At 38.8% G+C, this 18703-nt stretch overlaps 3 protein-coding genes across 3 annotated transcripts; all 3 read right to left on the bottom strand.

The window, feature by feature from the left end:
* Positions 1–5302: 5302 nt before the first annotated feature.
* On the bottom strand, positions 5303–7283 carry LOC106336857 (probable arabinosyltransferase ARAD1). Its single transcript, XM_013775814.1, has 3 exons — positions 6373–7283; positions 5920–6285; positions 5303–5831 (listed from the first exon to the last, which is right to left on the bottom strand). The coding sequence occupies exons 1-3, from the start codon at positions 7168–7170 to the stop codon at positions 5643–5645; spliced, it is 1353 nt and encodes a 450-aa protein (XP_013631268.1). The 5' UTR covers positions 7171–7283; the 3' UTR covers positions 5303–5642.
* Positions 7284–7730: 447 nt separating this feature from the next.
* On the bottom strand, positions 7731–15942 carry LOC106342064 (protein NAP1). The gene is made up of 23 exons (XM_013780859.1): positions 15742–15942; positions 15028–15471; positions 14858–14932; positions 14485–14565; positions 14189–14269; positions 14006–14088; positions 13826–13910; positions 13532–13657; positions 13282–13389; positions 12953–12997; positions 12725–12867; positions 12447–12579; positions 12148–12258; positions 11964–12042; positions 11601–11794; positions 11225–11370; positions 11046–11127; positions 10854–10964; positions 10330–10455; positions 10101–10246; positions 9908–10004; positions 8504–9717; positions 7731–8438 (listed from the first exon to the last, which is right to left on the bottom strand). The coding sequence occupies exons 2-23, from the start codon at positions 15439–15441 to the stop codon at positions 7919–7921; spliced, it is 4200 nt and encodes a 1399-aa protein (XP_013636313.1). The 5' UTR covers positions 15442–15471; positions 15742–15942; the 3' UTR covers positions 7731–7918.
* A 1305-nt stretch (positions 15943–17247) lies between these two features.
* Positions 17248–18693, bottom strand: LOC106336587 (glycine cleavage system H protein 2, mitochondrial). Its single transcript, XM_013775450.1, has 3 exons — positions 18485–18693; positions 17737–17999; positions 17248–17579 (listed from the first exon to the last, which is right to left on the bottom strand). The coding sequence occupies exons 1-3, from the start codon at positions 18561–18563 to the stop codon at positions 17451–17453; spliced, it is 471 nt and encodes a 156-aa protein (XP_013630904.1). The 5' UTR covers positions 18564–18693; the 3' UTR covers positions 17248–17450.
* Positions 18694–18703: the final 10 nt, after the last annotated feature.

Raw genomic sequence — 18703 nt, 5'->3', positions numbered from 1 at the left:
TCTTGTTCACTCGACCACCAAACCTCTTTAGACTTCCCACCGAGTCGCCCAATCTGGCTAAAGAGATCTGGAACACCAGCAACTGCATATGTTGACGCAACACCACCATCATCATATCTTCTTGTAGCTCTTCTCCGGGTACGTACTTTTGACGCAAAGTAGTACGATGTGAAGTGAGAAACTTCTTCCGTCAAACTTCCAGCAATTATAGAACCTTCAACTTTGGCGAGGTTCTTTGCTTTTCCCTTCAAATATTTCATGGCTCGCTCATACTGATACATCCATCCGTAATGTACAGGTCCACGAAGCAACGCCTCATATGGGCGGTGGACAGCTAGATGCTCCATGACGTCAAAAAATCCAAGAGGAAATATCTTCTTCAAGTTGGACAATAAGAAGGGAATGTTCTCCTGAAGTTGTTCCACAACTCCTTCTCTAAGAGTGTGTGTGCTCAGATCCCTAAAACAATGCTCCAATGCCTTTTACATTCCAAAAACAATTAAACACATTGTTAGTCATATATTATTTTGTAAATTATTGTGATATAATACACTACGTACCTGCAAGTGCTTCATGTACGTTTGTTGGAAGTAGCTCCGCAAATGCAAAGGGCAGTAGTCGTTGCATAAATACATGACAATCATGACTCTTCATCCCGGAGAACTTTTGACCCTTTCCAACACATCTAGAGAGATTCGAAACACACCTATCAGGGAACTTCACTTCTGATGCCACCCAGTTGAACAACACCGACTTTTTTTCTGAAGACTGAATATCGGAACTGGAACTTGTCCATTGCTTTTTATATGTAACTCACTTTTTGAACAAATATCCGGCAAGTCCAACCTCGATTTTATGTTGTCTTTTGTCTTCCCTGGGACATTCAATATTGTATTCATGATGTTCTCAAAGAAATTCTTCTCTATATGCATCACATCGAGGTTGTGGCGCAGAAGAAGATCCTTCCAATATGGCAACTCCCAAAATATACTCTTCTTGTGCCAGTTGTGATGAACACCGTAAGAATAAGGCATATTACGAGGGACATGCCAATTACCACCCCAACGAACTGTTTCGTTAGCTCCGTAGTAGTCGATTTGCGCTTCAATTTGTTCTCCAGTTAGATATGGAGGAAGAGTGTCTCTCACAACCCTTTTGTGCCTAAACAAATTCTTGTTTCTTCGGTAAGGATGGCCAATGGGAAGAAATCGACGGTGACAATCAAACCAACTTGTCTTCCTACCATTCTTCAGTTGAAACGCATCTGTCGTTCCATTACAATATGGACAAGCTAATCTCCCATGTGTAGTCCATCCAGACAACATCCCATAGGCAGGGAAATCACTTATGGTCCACAAAAGCATCGCTCGCATCGTAAAATTCGTCTTCGTTGAACAGTCATACGTCCTCACCCCTGTTGACCACAAATCCTTCAACTCTTTTATCAGTGGTTGTAGGAAAACATCCAGGGACCTTTTTGGATGGTTCGGACCAGGTATTAATATGGTCAAGAATAGTAACTCCCGTTGCATGCACATCTCCGGTGGCAGGTTGTATGGACATTCGTTCATGCAACTTTCAGATAGATTGTGATCAGTTTTAATATTCATCATTCTAGCAGACAACGACGAATTAGAGAGACCTTCTCTACAACCACTATAAAGTGGTTGATTTGCCGCGTTTAACATTTCGTAAAACTTTTTTGCATCTATATTAGGTTATTCGTCTTCATCATGAGCTATGAATGCATCAGCTACCATATCATGAACCCTATCATACTCTACCATCTCCTCCTGATGGTAACTATGTTCATTATGCAAATGATGATCAACCGGTTCTTCCTGAAAATTGCTATTACTACTACTAGCTTCATTCTGATCATAATTATAACCTTCTCCATGTTGAAACCAGATATAGTAATTTGGCGTGAAACCTCTATTTATTAAATGCTTCTAAACATTTTCACGGTTTGCCAATTTCGAATTGTTGCATTTCCGACAAGGACAGAACATCTTACCACTTTCTTGGACGAACGGTGTTGAATCTGCTTGATGCATAAATGTCTCCAGCCCCGCAAGGTATTCTTTCGTCACTCTCTCGTTAGCATCTCTATGCATATACATCCACTTCCGCAACTCGAAAATATTCCCGGAGCCAGCCATTTTTTTTTCTTTCACGTTTTTTTTTTGGTGTGTTTAAAATGATGTTCAAACGTCCTTATTTATAGAAAATATTCGAATCTGGTAGTTGTAATTTTTCTACGAATTTACGACGAAAATTAGCTAGGTGGCCGAAAAAAAAAATGTGTGACAAACAAAGTTGGTGGATTCAAAATTTCGTCGCTAAGTAGACGTAAATTATTTCTTCGTAAAGACCACGCTAAGTTTACGTGGAAATACGATTTCCTCGTAAAAGCCACGTCACTTTACATCGACTTTACGACGAAACTGTTTCGTCGTTACTTTACGAGGAAATAACGCTGATTTTATTTTTCCGCGTAATTTCCTCGTAAAGTCGACGTAAATTAACGAGGAAAAATATTCCTCGTTAATTTTCCTCGTTAAAACTTGTGTTTTCTTGTAGTGTAAGCTTTTGTTTTGCTATATAATCGAATGTCATTATATACAAAAGGACCAGAACAGAGATAATCAGTTATCAAAAACTAATTCCTAATAATAATCAGAACTCAGTCTCAGACTAATTGTGGTAGTATGGTGAAAAACTGGGATATACACACGTTATTAGTTTCGAACTACCCCTTTTTCATGGAAAAGATAATAATAATGTGAATTCAGCTTGTTACAAAAAAATAAAAATAAATGTCAATTCAGCCATGAGCCATGTAATGCCCACGTGGCTGTATGCTAAATATAAACATTACGACAGCTGGTACGGTTAACTCTTGATGTATGTTGTGGAATGTGGTCCTTTGTCCAAAACACATACGAGTCCAAGTTTTTTTTTGGGTTCAAGTACTTGTATTTGTTGGCTTCATGAGAACAACAAATGAACATATTTTTATCTTATATAGATCTCACATATTCTCGTGTTTACTAGAAAAAAAAGTTTAGTATTAAAAGAAAAATCTTAAAAAATTTCACTTGTTGGCGATTTCCAATCAATACTAATACTATATTATTATATATATAACAGATGTATCAAATTCTTTTGATAGTTTGGTATACCTACATGGCTACATATTTTGGTTGAGATGTAACCCGCAATACCTACTCACAATACCATATTTTACTGTTGCTTGCAGGTCTGCTCCATAGTACGGCACAACCATTCAGAACCGGACTAATACAAAAAGTCTTGGATACAGTCAAATAGAACATCAGTCTCAATTTTAAAATGTTTTAAAAATCAATATATATATATATATATACACATAAATTTTGAAATTATTTTTACAATTTTATCAATTTTTTTACTAAATTTTTTTTGGTCTCCAGGATTTGAGAGCCGGTCCTGCTATATATATATATATATATATGATGTTTCTCTTCTAAGTTCTAACCACAGTTTGCCAATGGTCCAAAACCAGCGGCCCTAGTGATAAACAAATTTGACATACATGAGAGCTTTCACGTGACCACTCTTGCTGGGCCAGAAGTTTTCCAACACTAGTTAAGCGAAGACTATTAATGTTCGATGAGTACATAACGTTAGCTTAGATGTATTATAGGGTTGTCGACAAAAAAGATGTATTATAGGGTTTACTTTTTGTCTGAAAATGCGACCAAAATAGCTTTAATAATTTTCTAAAAATCAAATAATTTACATACGTCCAAATTAGTTTTGGCCCATGATATCAAAAGGAATAAGATCCTTATCCTAATTAAATTACGAGAAAATAATTGAAATTGTAAACTTATTTGTAATATGTTTTTAAAATTCATATATTCATGTCATTGTGTATTTATTCATACGTGTTATCGTTTTCGAACCTGCAACTAGTTTTGTCACCATATGTGATGACTGATTCATGCATGGTATGATGGAAAATCACATCGGATTTATATAAGACGTGGCGCGATTTAAATGGTGATGGATGACCAATGTACCAGCAAAAATATCATGGCATATCTCTAGAATCCAACGTTGATACGTATATATACAGTATCTGCTATATTGTATCGATAAAGACATGTATATGTATGTATGCTTCTTCAGATGCATTGCATTTTTATTCGACTTTTTCTTATTGGTTCATCTATGTGTACTGACCAATCAATTATCGGGCTATTTTAATTAGTATATCAACTTAAATATTATGAGAATGTATTTTAAAGTAGTCAGAGATGAAATTTAGATTACTTGAACGCACCCTAAAACATCATACGAACCAGAGTGTTTTTAGTTGAATTCACTTAAAAGTCATATTGTAAACGACTATTTTCTATATATATAAATAAACATATGATTATCAAGTTACTTAAAGTTGTACTATATTGTAATATCGAACTAGGATATATTTTAAAATCAATAATTGTGCTTACTCTATTTTTTCCTCTCAATGAATTTTTGGTGATTGTACTGGTGTATGATAGTTAAGGATTAGTCAATTTAATAATCAATTGAAAGACATGCAATGTTTTCAGCTTGTCGTCGGTTAGGTTTCATTTAATCATTTCAGTTCTTTTCTTTCAATCAACTAAACATTTGTTCTCCGTTCCGTTTCCAATTCTTTCTTATTCTTTTTTTTTCCAATTTTTGTAAGAAATTGTATGTAAAAGTGAAAGGTCCGAAAAGCAAAATGTCCAATTAGATGTATTTAGCCGCCTAAAACATGATTTTATTTATAGATCACTACATTAATTTCTTCAATGTTTTAAATTATATACATTCTAGAGCATAAAGTTGGTCCTTTATAAACTACTATATAAATCTTAGCAGCTAAAGTTGGTGTGTTCTAGCCATGACAGATACGACTGTGTATGGCTTCATACATCTGTATATCATGGAGAAAGCTAACACGTTTCAAATGACAAAACACATACAATGTATGACTGATAAACGCTGGTATTGGAGACCAAACCGAGTTAACCTCTATCTTATTTGTTGTGTCCGGTCTCCCCAATACCGTTTTTTGTTGGTTTGGTCAAATTATTACCGTAAGTTAAAACCTATTTTCCGGTTGTTGCTTTGCAGATAAACAATTGACAACTAACCGAAGCTTGCAAAGAGTGATATACTCTAAAACATTGGCAGAAACCAATGGAAGTTTGTGTTGTGTTTCATGCAAGGTCGGTCATAGGATAAATCCCATGAAACAAGGGCTTTTATGTGCCAAATGTTATAACAAGTTTTGGTGATCAAACAAAAAGTTTGTTTGACCATATATTATAGAGTTATTAAATTTTTCTAGGCACTGACATGTACAGAGTAACAATGGGGTAAAAAAGAATGGATAGTGGGTCCGTATAAAGTGTGATACTATATCAAGTACGAGAAAAAAACTAATGGAATCTACCAAAAAAATAAGGATTTCAAATATATCTTCCTTATGAATCTGTTTCCTGACCGGAAAAGTCAAGCCACGAGAGGCGGACATCCGCATGTGCAAGTCTCAGGGCCAAGAAGTTAGGAACTCCTCCACTATCTGATAGGTCTCGCTCAAGAGACAAAAATAGTTTTCTTTATATGGAAGTGATGAGACCAGTTTGGTTTGTGCATAGACATGAGCAGTCTGGCTCAGTGGAGTTTCTTAGGACCAGGCGTTTATCGCGGTTACTCATTAGCTTGATGAGTGGTAGCTTCTGTGAGACTTGACGCCAGATCTCCTTCACTGCTCCATTCGGGTTCCCATAATCAAAATACCGTCTTACCTGTGTGCATATCATCATTCAGGTATGAGACAAACATCTCCAAATCACCCTAAAAGAACCAAATATTTCAATACAAGGAGAAAGGTACCAATTTCATCTCTCTCTGATACTCCAGGATCTTCTTCCTTCCTATCTTCCTCAGCATCTTAACCAGAAACCCAGGCTTTAGTGCCACATTGGCCTCAACGAAAATCGAAAACTTTCTGTAATCTATAACATCCTCGAAAGGCAACTCGATGCTATCGCTAACAATCACGGGCACACACAAGCTAACAATAGAGTCAAAGAGCCTGCAAGCGGATGGAGTATCACCAGCAGGGTTTAGACAGAACTTAGAAGTATGCATTCCTTTCGTAGCAGCTCGCCTGTTCTCTCTCGACTGAGTCCCATGCTTTATCGTCACATCTCCTTCCTTTTCAAGAACTTGGAACAGCAAATCACGAACTTTCCCACCCTAAAGATACACCAAAGACAACAACAACAACAGTAACTACCACTCTGCTCTCAAGTTCCAACCTTTATCTAGAGATTCAAAACTTACATCTTTGCGATAACGATTGCCCATGAAGAAGAGCAACGTGTTACGAGACTCAACTCCTATCTCCCCAGTGAAGAGATTAACCCTATGAGAGTAAGGTATCACCACATCTTTAACGAAAGACCCTTGATCAGGCCTCAACCGCCCGAAATCCGAAACCAGAAGAACCGCGTTCTTGACCCGGTCCAAGATCCGATACAACGCGTTCGGATCTCCAGCGGGTATCACGTGATCTCTCCCTCCGTTCCTCCTCCACCACACCTGACGCTCGAGCCAATCGATCAACCCCTCCTGCATCTTCTCGTCGCTGTAACCCGACCCGGGCTCAACCGGGCGACCCGCGTTCACGATCAAGCTGAGTGAAGAGAACACGGGAACGTAGAAGAGATCCGCGTCGGCTGGATCCAGCACGCGGGTGATAGGAGAGCCGGATCGATCCGACTCGGGTCGGTTTAGATCCGAGAAGAGGTACCACTCGTGCATGTGCTGATGACCCGGGTACTTGAGCGCGGTGACGTCACTGGTAGGCTTCTTCATCATGCCCCCGCCGCCGCCGCGGACGATGGCGTGCTGCTCGATTACGCCGTGGGTGAATCTCGTGGGGAGATCGTACATGTAAACCTTGACTCTGGGCTGGATCGGAGGAGCTTCTCGTTCTTGCTCTTCGCGGATGAGCTGACGCGGGAGATCGGACGAGGAAGGGAGGGAGCGGCTGACGGAGGCGTTGAGGATGGCGTAGATTGCGATTACGGAGAAGACGGCGATGGCTGCTCGTTGGAGGACGGAGGATTTGCGCGCCATTTGTTGGAGGGGTTGTTAGGGTTTTTTTGCAGGTGAGAGAGAGATTGAGGAATGAATGTTTTACTTGGCTCAGAGTCGAGCGAGAGAGTCACGAAGATGACTGTTGCATCTCTGGTTACTTACGCTTCCATAACAGCTACTCACTAATCAGTGTATTTATTTTAGGCATGTGCACAAACCCGATATCCGAACCGAAAATCTTGAGAAAACCCGATTTGAAAATTTGAATTAGTATTTAGAATAAATATTCCAAACCTAAAACAAACATCAAATATTCATTTTGATATGATTATCTAAAAATATCTAAATCGAAATTAGTTGTACCCCAAATGAAAACAGATTCAAAATAAATTCTAGACAGAATTATAAAATATGCATTAATCCAAAATATTATTAACCGAATCCCGATCCTAACGAATGGATTAAGAGGCTGAATCCTGGATAACCAAAATTCTGATCAGATAACCTATCACTAAAGCCTAATTAGTAAATTTTATAGTAATTAATTATTTTGGTTGGTTAAATGTGAAAATGATTGTTAATATACGTAAATAACAGAATGATGAAAATGACCAAGAGCATAAGATAAGCATAATTGTTTTTGCGAATTACAAGTGCAAATGATCCAAAACATAATAAACACAACAATTAACAAGTGTGTTGCCAATGATTTGTACACATCTGATCTCTCTACATAATTGTATTTTTTTTTTTTTTCATTTCGTAGAATGTGGCAGTGTTCTTTTACTTAGTTATGCTGTTTATATGAGATGGGACCGGATCTAGAGACAGCAAACCTTGGAAGTGGACTAGGACCTGTGCTGTTTGATCCTGACCCTCCTTTATGGCTCGTGCTGTAATCTAACGGTCCAGAACGACGAGAACTACCCCTTTGTTTGCTCTTGTTGTTTTCATTGTTCCTAGAGGTTCCAGTCTCAGGTTCGTTGTAGTGTTCCTGACTGTAGACTGAGGATGATGAGCCTTTGAAGTACCCTGAATCCGCACCTGCTGCAGTGCTACTGCCGCTACCACTACCACGGGGTGTGGTCGCGTTTTTCATGGAGGGAGAAGCATGGATGAGCGATACAGATGGGGAATGGTGTGGGGATGCAGTTGCCAGCGGTGTGGACGGCGTGTTGGAGTAGTATTGAGTGTAGATTGACCTGAGGATTGTGTATGGAACATGTGATTCAAGGGAGCTTCTTGGCAGGTACGGAGAGCTCTCACATAGTTGATCCAGGAAGATAAGCTTAGCTACAAGATGAGATCTGCAGAACAAGGAAGATGGTTTATGATGATGCAAATAAAAATGTAAGAAACAGATTACTTTTACCTGTTTGCTTCGTTCCATGAATCTAGCACGATCGACGCAGCGAATTTAACAAAGAGTAGCATTGAAGATTTGATGCTTGCTTCAGCGGTTACACGAGGTTGAAACTCTGAGTCTAGATTTTCACTAGACTGATGACCGTTGGAAAGGGACTGATGCTGCTGTTGGTATTCACGTTGTAACCTCACATACTCACTTCCTGCAATAACGGCGCTTATACACCGAGCCAAGCAGTGGATGTTGTTGCTGAATCCGCCAGTCTCGATGTTGAAGCCAGTAGTGTTCCAGGCGTTTGAGCTCATGAACGAGGCGAAAAAGTAAGGTAACAAACTCCATGAGTTGTCATTTGCACCTCCAACTTCTTCGAGGATTAACCTAACCCATTCAGAGTCATGATCCACAGATACACCATTGCCATTTGCCACGCCTCTGATCCTTCTGATCTCTTTCTTCTCAGGTACTTCTTCGGGTATGTGCTCAACGATGCCGGAGATCATCGAGTGAATCAAGGCTGCATTGTCTTCAAGAACAGCTCCAGAAGCTTCAGCTAGGAGCTCATCAAAAGCCAACGCTTCACCAGCTTCAATACAAAACCCTATCACAGTATCCAAATCCACTATCTGCCTGATAGATGCATCTCGCTCCCCTCTATCACCAGAATGCATACTTGCAGCAGCTGCTTCAATCAATTCCCTGTTCGACCTCAGAGATGTTTCTATGCAGTTTACAAGAGCAGCTGTATGTACTTTCATCATCCTATCCAACCGGTCTACACCATAGCCGCCAAATATACGAACAAACGCTTGTAATTCCTTGAGGTCAGTGACTGACTCTGCAAAATACCCTCCGACTGGTCTTGCGCTTTTGAAGTATTTGTGCCTCGGAGCGAAGAGGATTCCTGCGCCAGACACGTCTTTGATGATATTGTCCATGTACCAGTTGCACACAACTTCGACGGCAGATCCAGTGTTTTGCTGTTCAGCAGGTTTTTCGAACAAATGCAAAGAGGAAACAGGGCCGGAAAATGCTTCTGTGAGTAAAATTTCTCGGATGCCTTGGGTTAGGTCCATGCTAACGTGCTGCTCTGCCAAATGGACTATGCTCATATGCCGCCTTATAAGAGACTCCAACACAGAAGGCCGTTGAAGATCATTATCAGTTTGTAGTGCAGTGAGAAATCTTCTCTTGAAATTCGCGAGGATGCATTCTCTCATGTACTGCAAATATCGAAACAGCAGGATCAAGTCAAAAAGCTTAACAAGACCAGACGATGACATAATTCATCGGCTCTTTCCAATGAGATAATCTTTTTAATTAACGGATTTCGAATAGGATAATTCAACCATTCATATGTTTTCTTTCTATAGATAGATCCTTGAGTTGATATATAGAAGATTGAAAGTTCACCTCTCTTAGGACGAATACGTGATTTATAACACAAATAGGCTCCATGTCGTTCAGAATTGAACACAGATTAGTCAACCTTTGGATTGCAGCTTCCAACCTGCCATCACAAGGAGATACTTAAGATAACAGCATACAAGAGGCAGTGGTTTCACGAAGGAGAAAAAAAAACTTCAGGCTAGACTCGGGCGCTCACATTTTGATAGACTTATTATTCTCAGGATAGCTCTCATGGCCAGGTAAAGTGAACCCGCCTCCGCCTACAACCCTGGGGGACTTCATTGAAGGAGCAGAAATTCTAGATGCATTATTCAGATACGCTGCAGCTTGTTCTGGAAGAAGCTGTGAAAGCTCAACGTATCAGTTTGCGGACAGTAGTCAAATAAAAGATTTCTTTCGTTATACTATTGAGTTTGGTTAGAGACCTGTGATTCCAGAGCGCCAAACCCGCCTTCTGAATCAAGAATATTTATTAGTCCCTCCAGTCCGCCCATTATTGATTCAATAAGAGACTCGACGTAAAGCACTGCATCTCGCCCAAATTTGGTAACCTGTGGAGAAAGACAAGAAGAGTATTTCCGTTTAGTAGATGTTGTCACTGATATAGGAAAAATGGAAATACGGGGATAAACAATGAGAATTCGTTGTTCACCAAAAAAAGAACATGTATATTGCTTGTTTTAACAAAAGAAGTGATATGCTAATAGAAAGATTCAAAATTCAATAGTAGCTAATGGAACATCAAACCGTCAACAACTTGAGCTGCCATGGAACATATGCAAACACGATAACTAAGTCAATTTAATTTTACAATCACTTCATTATTTATTGGCATACTAAGAGTGATATGGTGGTCAGTTGCTCACTTGGTGGTCGTTACACTACTTGAATGCATGCAAGAATCTCATGATCCAGACATGTACAGCGGTAGAGTGAAATATAGATTTACCTCCTCAGGATTTATTAGCGAAGCACATTCTGGGAAGCTACTAGCCACACTAAGCCATGCACAACAATGCTGGGGACGCCCTTCTGGTCCAAACATTGTATTTCTGAAAACCTTTAACAACAGTCGAATGTCAGATTATGCATAAGATGACACGGGAAAATAATGGACAATGAGCAACAACAAGAAGTATACAGTTGTGAGGTGTTGATGGTAGAAATATAGTTTCTTCAGACTTCCATGCTTTGATAATTGAGATTCTATCTCATCAACACATCTGCTTTGAGAAAACATGGTTTTTTTAGGATCTTAGCTTTGCTGTTTTCCTTCTAGAAGATAATCAAATAATGGTCATATAAGGACGAGAACAGTACCTGGACCAGTTATAAGCTGCATTTCCTTCAGATAGCAAGCCCTCCTTCCCTGTAGAGACGGTAGCTTTTTCCAGATGTCTGATGTTTATCGACGATCGAGAAGAAGTCACAATCATCAAAATGGACAGCCAATCTTTTCGGAATTCCTATACAACAAGAGGTGTGGAGCATTACGAAAACAGATTGATGAGTAAACAATATAACCTTGTTGGAACCAAGTTACCATATAATATTTGGAAGACCTAGCAAATGGGAAATATCTGGAACTGGAACATGAAGAAATCTACCATCTAGGGTGTTTTGATTATCATTAAAAGAATAATGTAACTATATATCATCCGAGTTAAAAATAAGTGGATCTAGTCTAGCATCTTACAGATAGATCGCATGTGATTGCAGAAACATTTTCTCCCTGCGTTTTGGGTATAGTTTCTAGATGTTGCACAATACGCTGGAAAAGGCCTTTCAACGTTGGATCAAGGTCCAGAGCCACGATTCCAGGAGTGCCCATTAAGTAACGAATCCTTCCAGCAGATGAAGAAAGGTATGATAGTGCATAACCTCGAGCAGCTGCATTTCAATAAACAAAGACCATTGAAATCACCATATTTTGAACACCAGTACTGATCAAAGGGCTCTTATCAAGGTTTTAATGAGTCCCAATGGGTCCAATACCAGCGTCTCAAACCCATCTAATGACAACCAATGTCCGAGGATGTGATATCTCAAATTAACAAACCTGCGATGTACTTGCGTACTAAACAACAAAGACGGTCCATTCCGTCAAGCAGGAAGCCAATGGTTGGATCATTTGGATCCTAAGAAATAATGAATAACAAATGAGTAATCATAACAAATTTGAGTTCACTGAAAGTCAAAGTTACAATGTTGAGCGACTTTGAACGTTCATGCAATCAACTTACTATGTCAACTGGTATCACTCGAGCAGCTTTGGATCTTGATGATGCAATACCAGCGTGTTGAAAATACCAGAGAACCTCAGATTGGGCCAAAGCCAATGCAGAGAATACCATCTAAGAAAGGGAAGTAAACAAATTAATAATTAAGGAATTCAGGGAAAGAAAGAACGCTTATGAGTATACCACTAGATAGGAAGACTGTTAAGTACAACCAATCAGTGACAGACGCTAAACCTTTATCCCGTATATGCAACGGCCTAAACCTAGGTTACAAGCAAAAGAAACTCAAACATCCAGCTAACCTGAATGTTTGGAGCCAACAAACTTGGTTGATCTGTGAAAAATAAAACCATCCGCCCTATTTCCTGCTTCAGCAATATTCTTCTTTCTCGGTGTATGGCATCACATAATTGCAAGGCTTGGTCATGCACCTCACTGAAAGCAGCGACCAGAACAATAATTAAATTGTATAATCAAGAGCTAATATTCTTGAAATCACAATTCTCCAGTATCATATGAAGATTATGAAGTTAGATGTGGCTCATAAAGCCATAAAACTGGAGCTAAAGTATGGAGTTACCTAATCATCTTCTCAACTTGCTTTGCTACACTATATTCTAGATCAGCTTCCTTTTGTTTAGTCCGACCAGACTTTGCCATCTTCTTTGATTCTAACACACGAGGTAAAACATACAACTGGTAGTCCTCATGCAACATGATGTACTGCATGGTTAGATAAACATAGTCAGCTTATGAAAACCAATCTAAGCCAAAACTCTTTGTCGCAGACCATTTGATATCAACTTACCTCATCCCGGAATAAAGTCACAACTAAGTTTTCCTTTAGCACAACCTGAAATCCAACAGGGCGGTAAACATTTATTAAAGACAGCATAAACATGCAATCTGTAAATATAACTGGAAGCTTTTTGTACTCCATAGCTAGTAATCTTTAAATAAATTAACAATCGACATGAAAGGACATAAATTCACACAACTAGTCCAAAAACAACCAATTTCGAAAACAGCAGAGAGAGGCAGATAATTTCTGATTTGTGTTCAACCCTCGTGAAAGATAACTGTGTGCTTCTTTATCAAGATCTCAATCAAGAACCAAAGGAAGAAAAAGATTTGTACCAGGGCGATATCAATGCTAGTAACACGAAGAAGCTCGTCAGGGCAAACGAGATATCCAAGTAGCACCCATTCTCGGTACGAAGTAACATTTGCAAGGTCCTGCGCTCTCTGTAGGAGGCAACAATGTAAAAATATGCAGTTACTAACATTATACACAAGAAAACTGTTAACGGGAAATACTTATAGCATCCTACTAATTCAGAGAATCTTTAGTCTTAATGTTGATAAATATCTAGGCGTTCAGACGCACCATCGGATGAGCAGAATTTGTAAGTATGTCTGGGAATCGAGGATGATATGGGCTTAAAAATCCCTCATTTCTCAACTTCCTCGTGTCAGCAGATAGAAAAATACTGGGTCCTACGGCCTCCAGGACCTAAGAAAATGGGTAACATTGTTAGTGCTGATGTATCAATTCCAGTATTAGCTCATAGTATACCCGTTCATTTTTAATTTGGTTATAGCAAGTGCAGTCTCAAATCTTACAATCCAGTGAAATCCTAATAAGCCAGATAACCAAATCAAACAAAGACGAAATTTTAACCTCTCCAATCCTCGGGCTGACAAAATTCAAATCCTCTTGTAAGCCGTTCAATGGCGGATCATAAGAATCTATGAATTGTACCAAGCTGGATGAAAGACGAAGAGTATTAATTCATGATAATTGGCCTATTGATTATATATAAATTAACGAATGACACTACAAGGAAAAAATAATTCATACCGGTGATAAAAGTCACAGTCTCGATCATTTCTAGATAACGAATGCAGAAGATTGTAGACTTGCAGCAACATTTTTCTAGGAATCTACTTTGATAGAATAAACATTCTTAGAGATTGGTAACAAAAGAAGCGTATGTCTTAACTGAAATGTATGTTAATCAATCCAAATAAGCTTTCAGCATACCTTCTCTGCGAAAAGATTGACTCGGACAAATGCACAAAAGAGATCCATGAATGCATGCAGTATAAGTGAGTTCTGATGAGGCTGCAAAACACTGAACTAAGTTATGAGCTAATCATGAATAATGAAGAGTCAACAATTATATCCTCATCCCCACAGACAAAATTTTGACAAGTAGAAATATAACTTAACATGTCGAAGTTTTTCATACTCCACCCAAGATATGAGTTCAAAGTAGAATTCAAAATTTCAACCAAAAGCAAGTAAATACTTTACGCAGATGAGGGACGTTGACTTACCAGCAAAGTAATCACGGTGCTGCTCAGGTCTAATATAAGCCGTAGTGCCTGTTCGCGAAATGCCATCAAGTCGAGCAGCAGCTGATTCAAGAAAGAAAAAATGGGTGACGTGAGGAAAATGAAGACAACCCTACTGAAATAGAAGGCTAACAAATACCACTCTTATACAATTTACAGGCGAAAACCATATCTTAGGCACCATATATGCGTGAACATATATATACAAAGCTAGTCCTTTATGAGAAGGAAAGAAATTAATAGAGCAAACTTTTAGAAGCTTGACTATAGAGCATGTCGAGATGCTTCACTATCCTCAAGAACAATATGAGTACAACAGAACATTGACCCAACAACATATCACATAGATAGGTACCTGTATCCATGGCTCTAAGCTCTGTAAGTGAAGTTCAGCACCATCTTGCAAGCTATCCAGCGAAAACTTATCAATCTGCGTAAATATTGCAAAAAGAAACGCACATTTCTTATTACCATCACAGCAAAAGCACACACTAAGCCTAAAACGAAAACGAACTAATTACTTACACGTTCGAGTTGCGATTTGGTAAAGTTCTCAGGGAACTTCTTCGAGAGCAACGTGCAAATCCGCGGATGGTTAGGAAACACACCCGCTTTCCAAAACGCTTCAGAGAAGACATGACCAATAGGATCTGGGTACTCCAAGATTTGGTTCAGTCTATACATTTTAGCCATGAGTCCTTCCGCAACCTCGATCATTTGAACTACCCACTGTATGTTCAAAGCCTTGGTGGAGGCAGCAGAGCTCTGAACATGCCCATCAGAAGTCGTGTGCTTGGAGCTTCGAGACGACACTGATGAAGCCATTTCAGGTCCCAAGTACTCAGTCCACCTTGAAGGACCCTCCCATTCCCTGGATCTCACAGAAGTTGGAGACGCTGATTCATCTTGAGATGGATAGTATTGACGGGAATTCGCCATGAATGATCAAAATCCAGTAAAAAGAAAGTCCTGCAAGTAAGGGGAAACTCGATTTCAGAATCAACATTACACGATTGCATTCCTGAGAATCGTGACTCGAGGATTGTATGTTAAACCCAGTGATTGTGATTCTCAACAACACCTCCGTCAGCTAATTGGAGTGAAAGTTCTATAGCATACGATCTTAAACAAGTTTAAGAAGCTAGGAATCGCGATTGATTACTCCATTGATGTCTTCTCGAGGAGCTAGGTATAACTAAGACCCAGGTCAAACAAGAGTCTCGTGAAGAGTGAAGTTACCTGAGGAAGGAAGCTCCGATGTGGGAAAGTCGAGTAGGAAAATTGCCTCGGTGAGATCGGAGGTGAGTGTTGGAGTTCAGATCTGAGTTTCTTCAATCTTCTCCGGAGATGAAGACGGTGAAGAGGAAGAGGAGAGAGCGAGCAAAATTAAGGAGGACAAAACAGTCTATTATTTTAATGGAATTATTATTATTATTTTTTTTTTTGAAGTTAAGTTCTGTTAAAAAGAAAAAATACAAATGCTCTTGTTGGGTGGTTGAGATATAAATAAGTTTCCCAAGTTTTTGACGAAGATGAGGAGGATAAGTCCATTAACTAATTTACTACTCTTTATACAGGAAGTAAGTTAATTTCAAAGATCAAAGGTGATTTTGATGGCATTAAATGCCACTTGTGATTATCATTACCTCTACTACAAAGCTGCTTTTAGGTGTACTAATTGTCAATTATTTTGGAATTACTGTGTGAAACTACTGTATGATTCAATTGATCATTTATGTTTCTGACGTTTTTGATTATGTCATCGTGGCGATTTGCGAATTTTAGTAGCTCGGTCCTTTTCCAAATAAACTGTCCTGATTTAAACAAGCATTCCATCTGTTGACAAACAAAACAAAAACATTCCATCTTTTCAATATTAGAATTGATTTAAAGATAATTCGTTTGTTTATATACAATCTCTTTTTCAAGTCTACACATAGTAGCTTATGAAGCTCCAGTGGTTGAATGATTCAACATATGGAATTAGAGATTAGAGTTCTTATCTTTCCCACTATAGGTAGTAAGGTAAATCATAATATACCTGTGGTAAAAAAATACCCACCCTCCAGCTCTCTCCAGCTCTTCTTCATGAATCATGATTCCGAGATATATTATTAGTGGAAGACATGACAAAGAACAAATGATAAGATAAATTAAAATAAAAGAAATACTTAAAATTCGATATGAAGCAAGAAAGTACTGTATTTGTATAATAATAATTATTAGGGTTGACAAGGCAAGAATCTTGTATTACAAGGTACATCTCCGTAGCTTTGTCGGCCAATTTTGAGTGCTTGGCTTCCACAATAAGCAACAATCATTCCCAAATATTTTCCTCACTGTGCGTGCACAGTATCATTACACCACACAAGATTTTGTTTCCTTTCACATTTAAAACTTAAAACTTTTGAGGTTTATTCCTGAACCAGACAAGAACAAGAAAACAGTTCCATGCGGTTGGTATGATTGATATATTTCTACCTAATTCGTGTGATAAATCTTTCATTAGATTCTTCTTTGCGGGTCCGAATCTTGTATCAACACTTCTTGAGAGATATAAACTATGTATCTTAGTATTATTGCCTACGGATCCTTCTTCAGCATTAATCAGCCGGATCGGTCGCTCAAGACCTTTGGTCTCTACTCATGTTAGAAACCTTTTCAAGAATCAATTCTATCACTTAAAGATCCCAGATGCAGAGATTGAAAAAAAAAAACATAAAGAGGCCAAATTTGAAACAAATATGTGTTAATTCATGAAAGATCAAATCAAATTGTAAATGCCAAAAGCTTATTATTCTCTACCATTATTATTCAAAACAATACTTAAAAAGAGAAGCATAGATCCAAATCTTCGGAATTATCTCGATTCATCCATCTACATATATCGAAATTTTGTGTAACACAATCCTTGTTGCAGTGGAAGCTTCCCGAAGAAAAAAAAAAGATCAGTGCTTGGCGTCCTCTTCTTCACAGAACTTAGAGTACTTGTCTGAATCCATCAGCTTCTCTACCTCGCCCGCATCACTCAGCTCCACCTTTATGATCCATCCTTCTTCATATGGGCTCGTGTTCACCTGTCAGTTCAAACAAAATCATATCAGCAACATAAGCAACATGTCAGTCAATGAATCAAATCTATATTGGTTGGTAGTGAACCAATATTCTCAAAGTTTTATCACGGTTTAACACACAGACGCAGTGCTAATGCTGATTTTTTAGAAGAGGACTCACCAATCCAGGGGACTCGGTCAGCACCTCATTGACTTCAACCACCTTACCAGAGACTGGAGAATTGATATCACTAGTTGCTTTCACACTTTCAACCGCTCCAAAGCTCTCACCTTGTGACACCGAACGTCCCAGATCAGGAAGCTCAACATAGACCACATCGCCCAAGTGGTCCTGCGCGTGATCCGTTATACCAAACGTCGCTTTATTCCCATCAATCTTCACCCATTCATGTGAATCAGCATATTTCAAATCCTTCAACACCACTAAACCAAGACAAAAAGAGAGAAAATGACCAATAAGGTTAATTAAATTAGATTAAACATAATGATCTTCTTTCTCTGTAACCAAGTTGTTTTCAGACAAACACATAGTTCCTTACATTCGAAGCTTCGTTAAAAAAGGTACTAACTTTACAATAAAGATCACACCGATATAAATGAGTGTACTCATGCAAACAAACAATGAGTTCCAAAACGCGAGAAGAAAAAAAAGCAAACCACATGAACATCACACTGCCTTCATAAAAATCCAAACTTTATTACGCAAGACACATAAAGCTATTAGCGATCCGGAGATAATAGATCCAACAAATGCAAAAGTCTCCATCTTTTACTTATAAGCCGATCAGATATAAGAACACATAAACCCATCATTTCTAGAAGGCACAATCTCAGATTCAATTTATCACAGAGAGAGAGAGAAACCAATCATCAAACAACGAGAAACGAATCAAGAAATTGAGAATCACCGGAAGCAAACCCTCGCTGGGCAACGGAGATCCTTAGATGAGAAGCAGCCCTAGAAGCCCACAAAAACCTAGCAGCCATATTTTTCGTAGCGATCGAGAAAACGCCGACGCAACACCAGAGAGAAAGAGAGAGTGCACTCACCGAACAGCTTATCAATACGACAAAAGGGTTTGGTGGGTTTGCTTTTTATGCTTATAAAAACCAAACCTTTATTCATA

This window comes from Brassica oleracea, chromosome C4 (genome assembly GCF_000695525.1).
Source record: "Brassica oleracea var. oleracea cultivar TO1000 chromosome C4, BOL, whole genome shotgun sequence".
Taxonomy (NCBI): domain Eukaryota; kingdom Viridiplantae; phylum Streptophyta; class Magnoliopsida; order Brassicales; family Brassicaceae; genus Brassica; species Brassica oleracea.
Note: the sequence above shows the minus strand (reverse complement) of the source record. Positions and strands in the feature narration are given on the sequence as shown.

What these genes read in the sequence shown, in the direction of transcription:
- LOC106336857 (XM_013775814.1), bottom strand. Translation starts at nt 7,170, where the DNA reads ATGGCGCGCAAATCCTCCGTCCTCCAACGAGCAGCCATCGCCGTCTTC. An exon ending in GCAATCGTTATCGCAAAGAT is followed by an intron (nt 6,286 to 6,372) that starts GTAAGTTTTGAA and finishes GTGTATCTTTAG; the next exon opens with GGTGGGAAAGTTCGTGATTT. An exon ending in ATCAGAGAGAGATGAAATTG is followed by an intron (nt 5,832 to 5,919) that starts GTACCTTTCTCC and finishes ATATGCACACAG; the next exon opens with GTAAGACGGTATTTTGATTA.
- LOC106336587 (XM_013775450.1), bottom strand. Translation starts at nt 18,563, where the DNA reads ATGGCTGCTAGGTTTTTGTGGGCTTCTAGGGCTGCTTCTCATCTAAGG. An exon ending in CCAGCGAGGGTTTGCTTCCG is followed by an intron (nt 18,000 to 18,484) that starts GTGATTCTCAAT and finishes GTCTTGGTTTAG; the next exon opens with TGGTGTTGAAGGATTTGAAA. An exon ending in TGACCGAGTCCCCTGGATTG is followed by an intron (nt 17,580 to 17,736) that starts GTGAGTCCTCTT and finishes TTGAACTGACAG; the next exon opens with GTGAACACGAGCCCATATGA.
- LOC106342064 (XM_013780859.1), bottom strand. Translation starts at nt 15,441, where the DNA reads ATGGCGAATTCCCGTCAATACTATCCATCTCAAGATGAATCAGCGTCT. An exon ending in GAGTGATACCAGTTGACATA is followed by an intron (nt 12,043 to 12,147) that starts GTAAGTTGATTG and finishes ATTATTTCTTAG; the next exon opens with GATCCAAATGATCCAACCAT. An exon ending in AATAATAAGTCTATCAAAAT is followed by an intron (nt 10,005 to 10,100) that starts GTGAGCGCCCGA and finishes TTGTGATGGCAG; the next exon opens with GTTGGAAGCTGCAATCCAAA.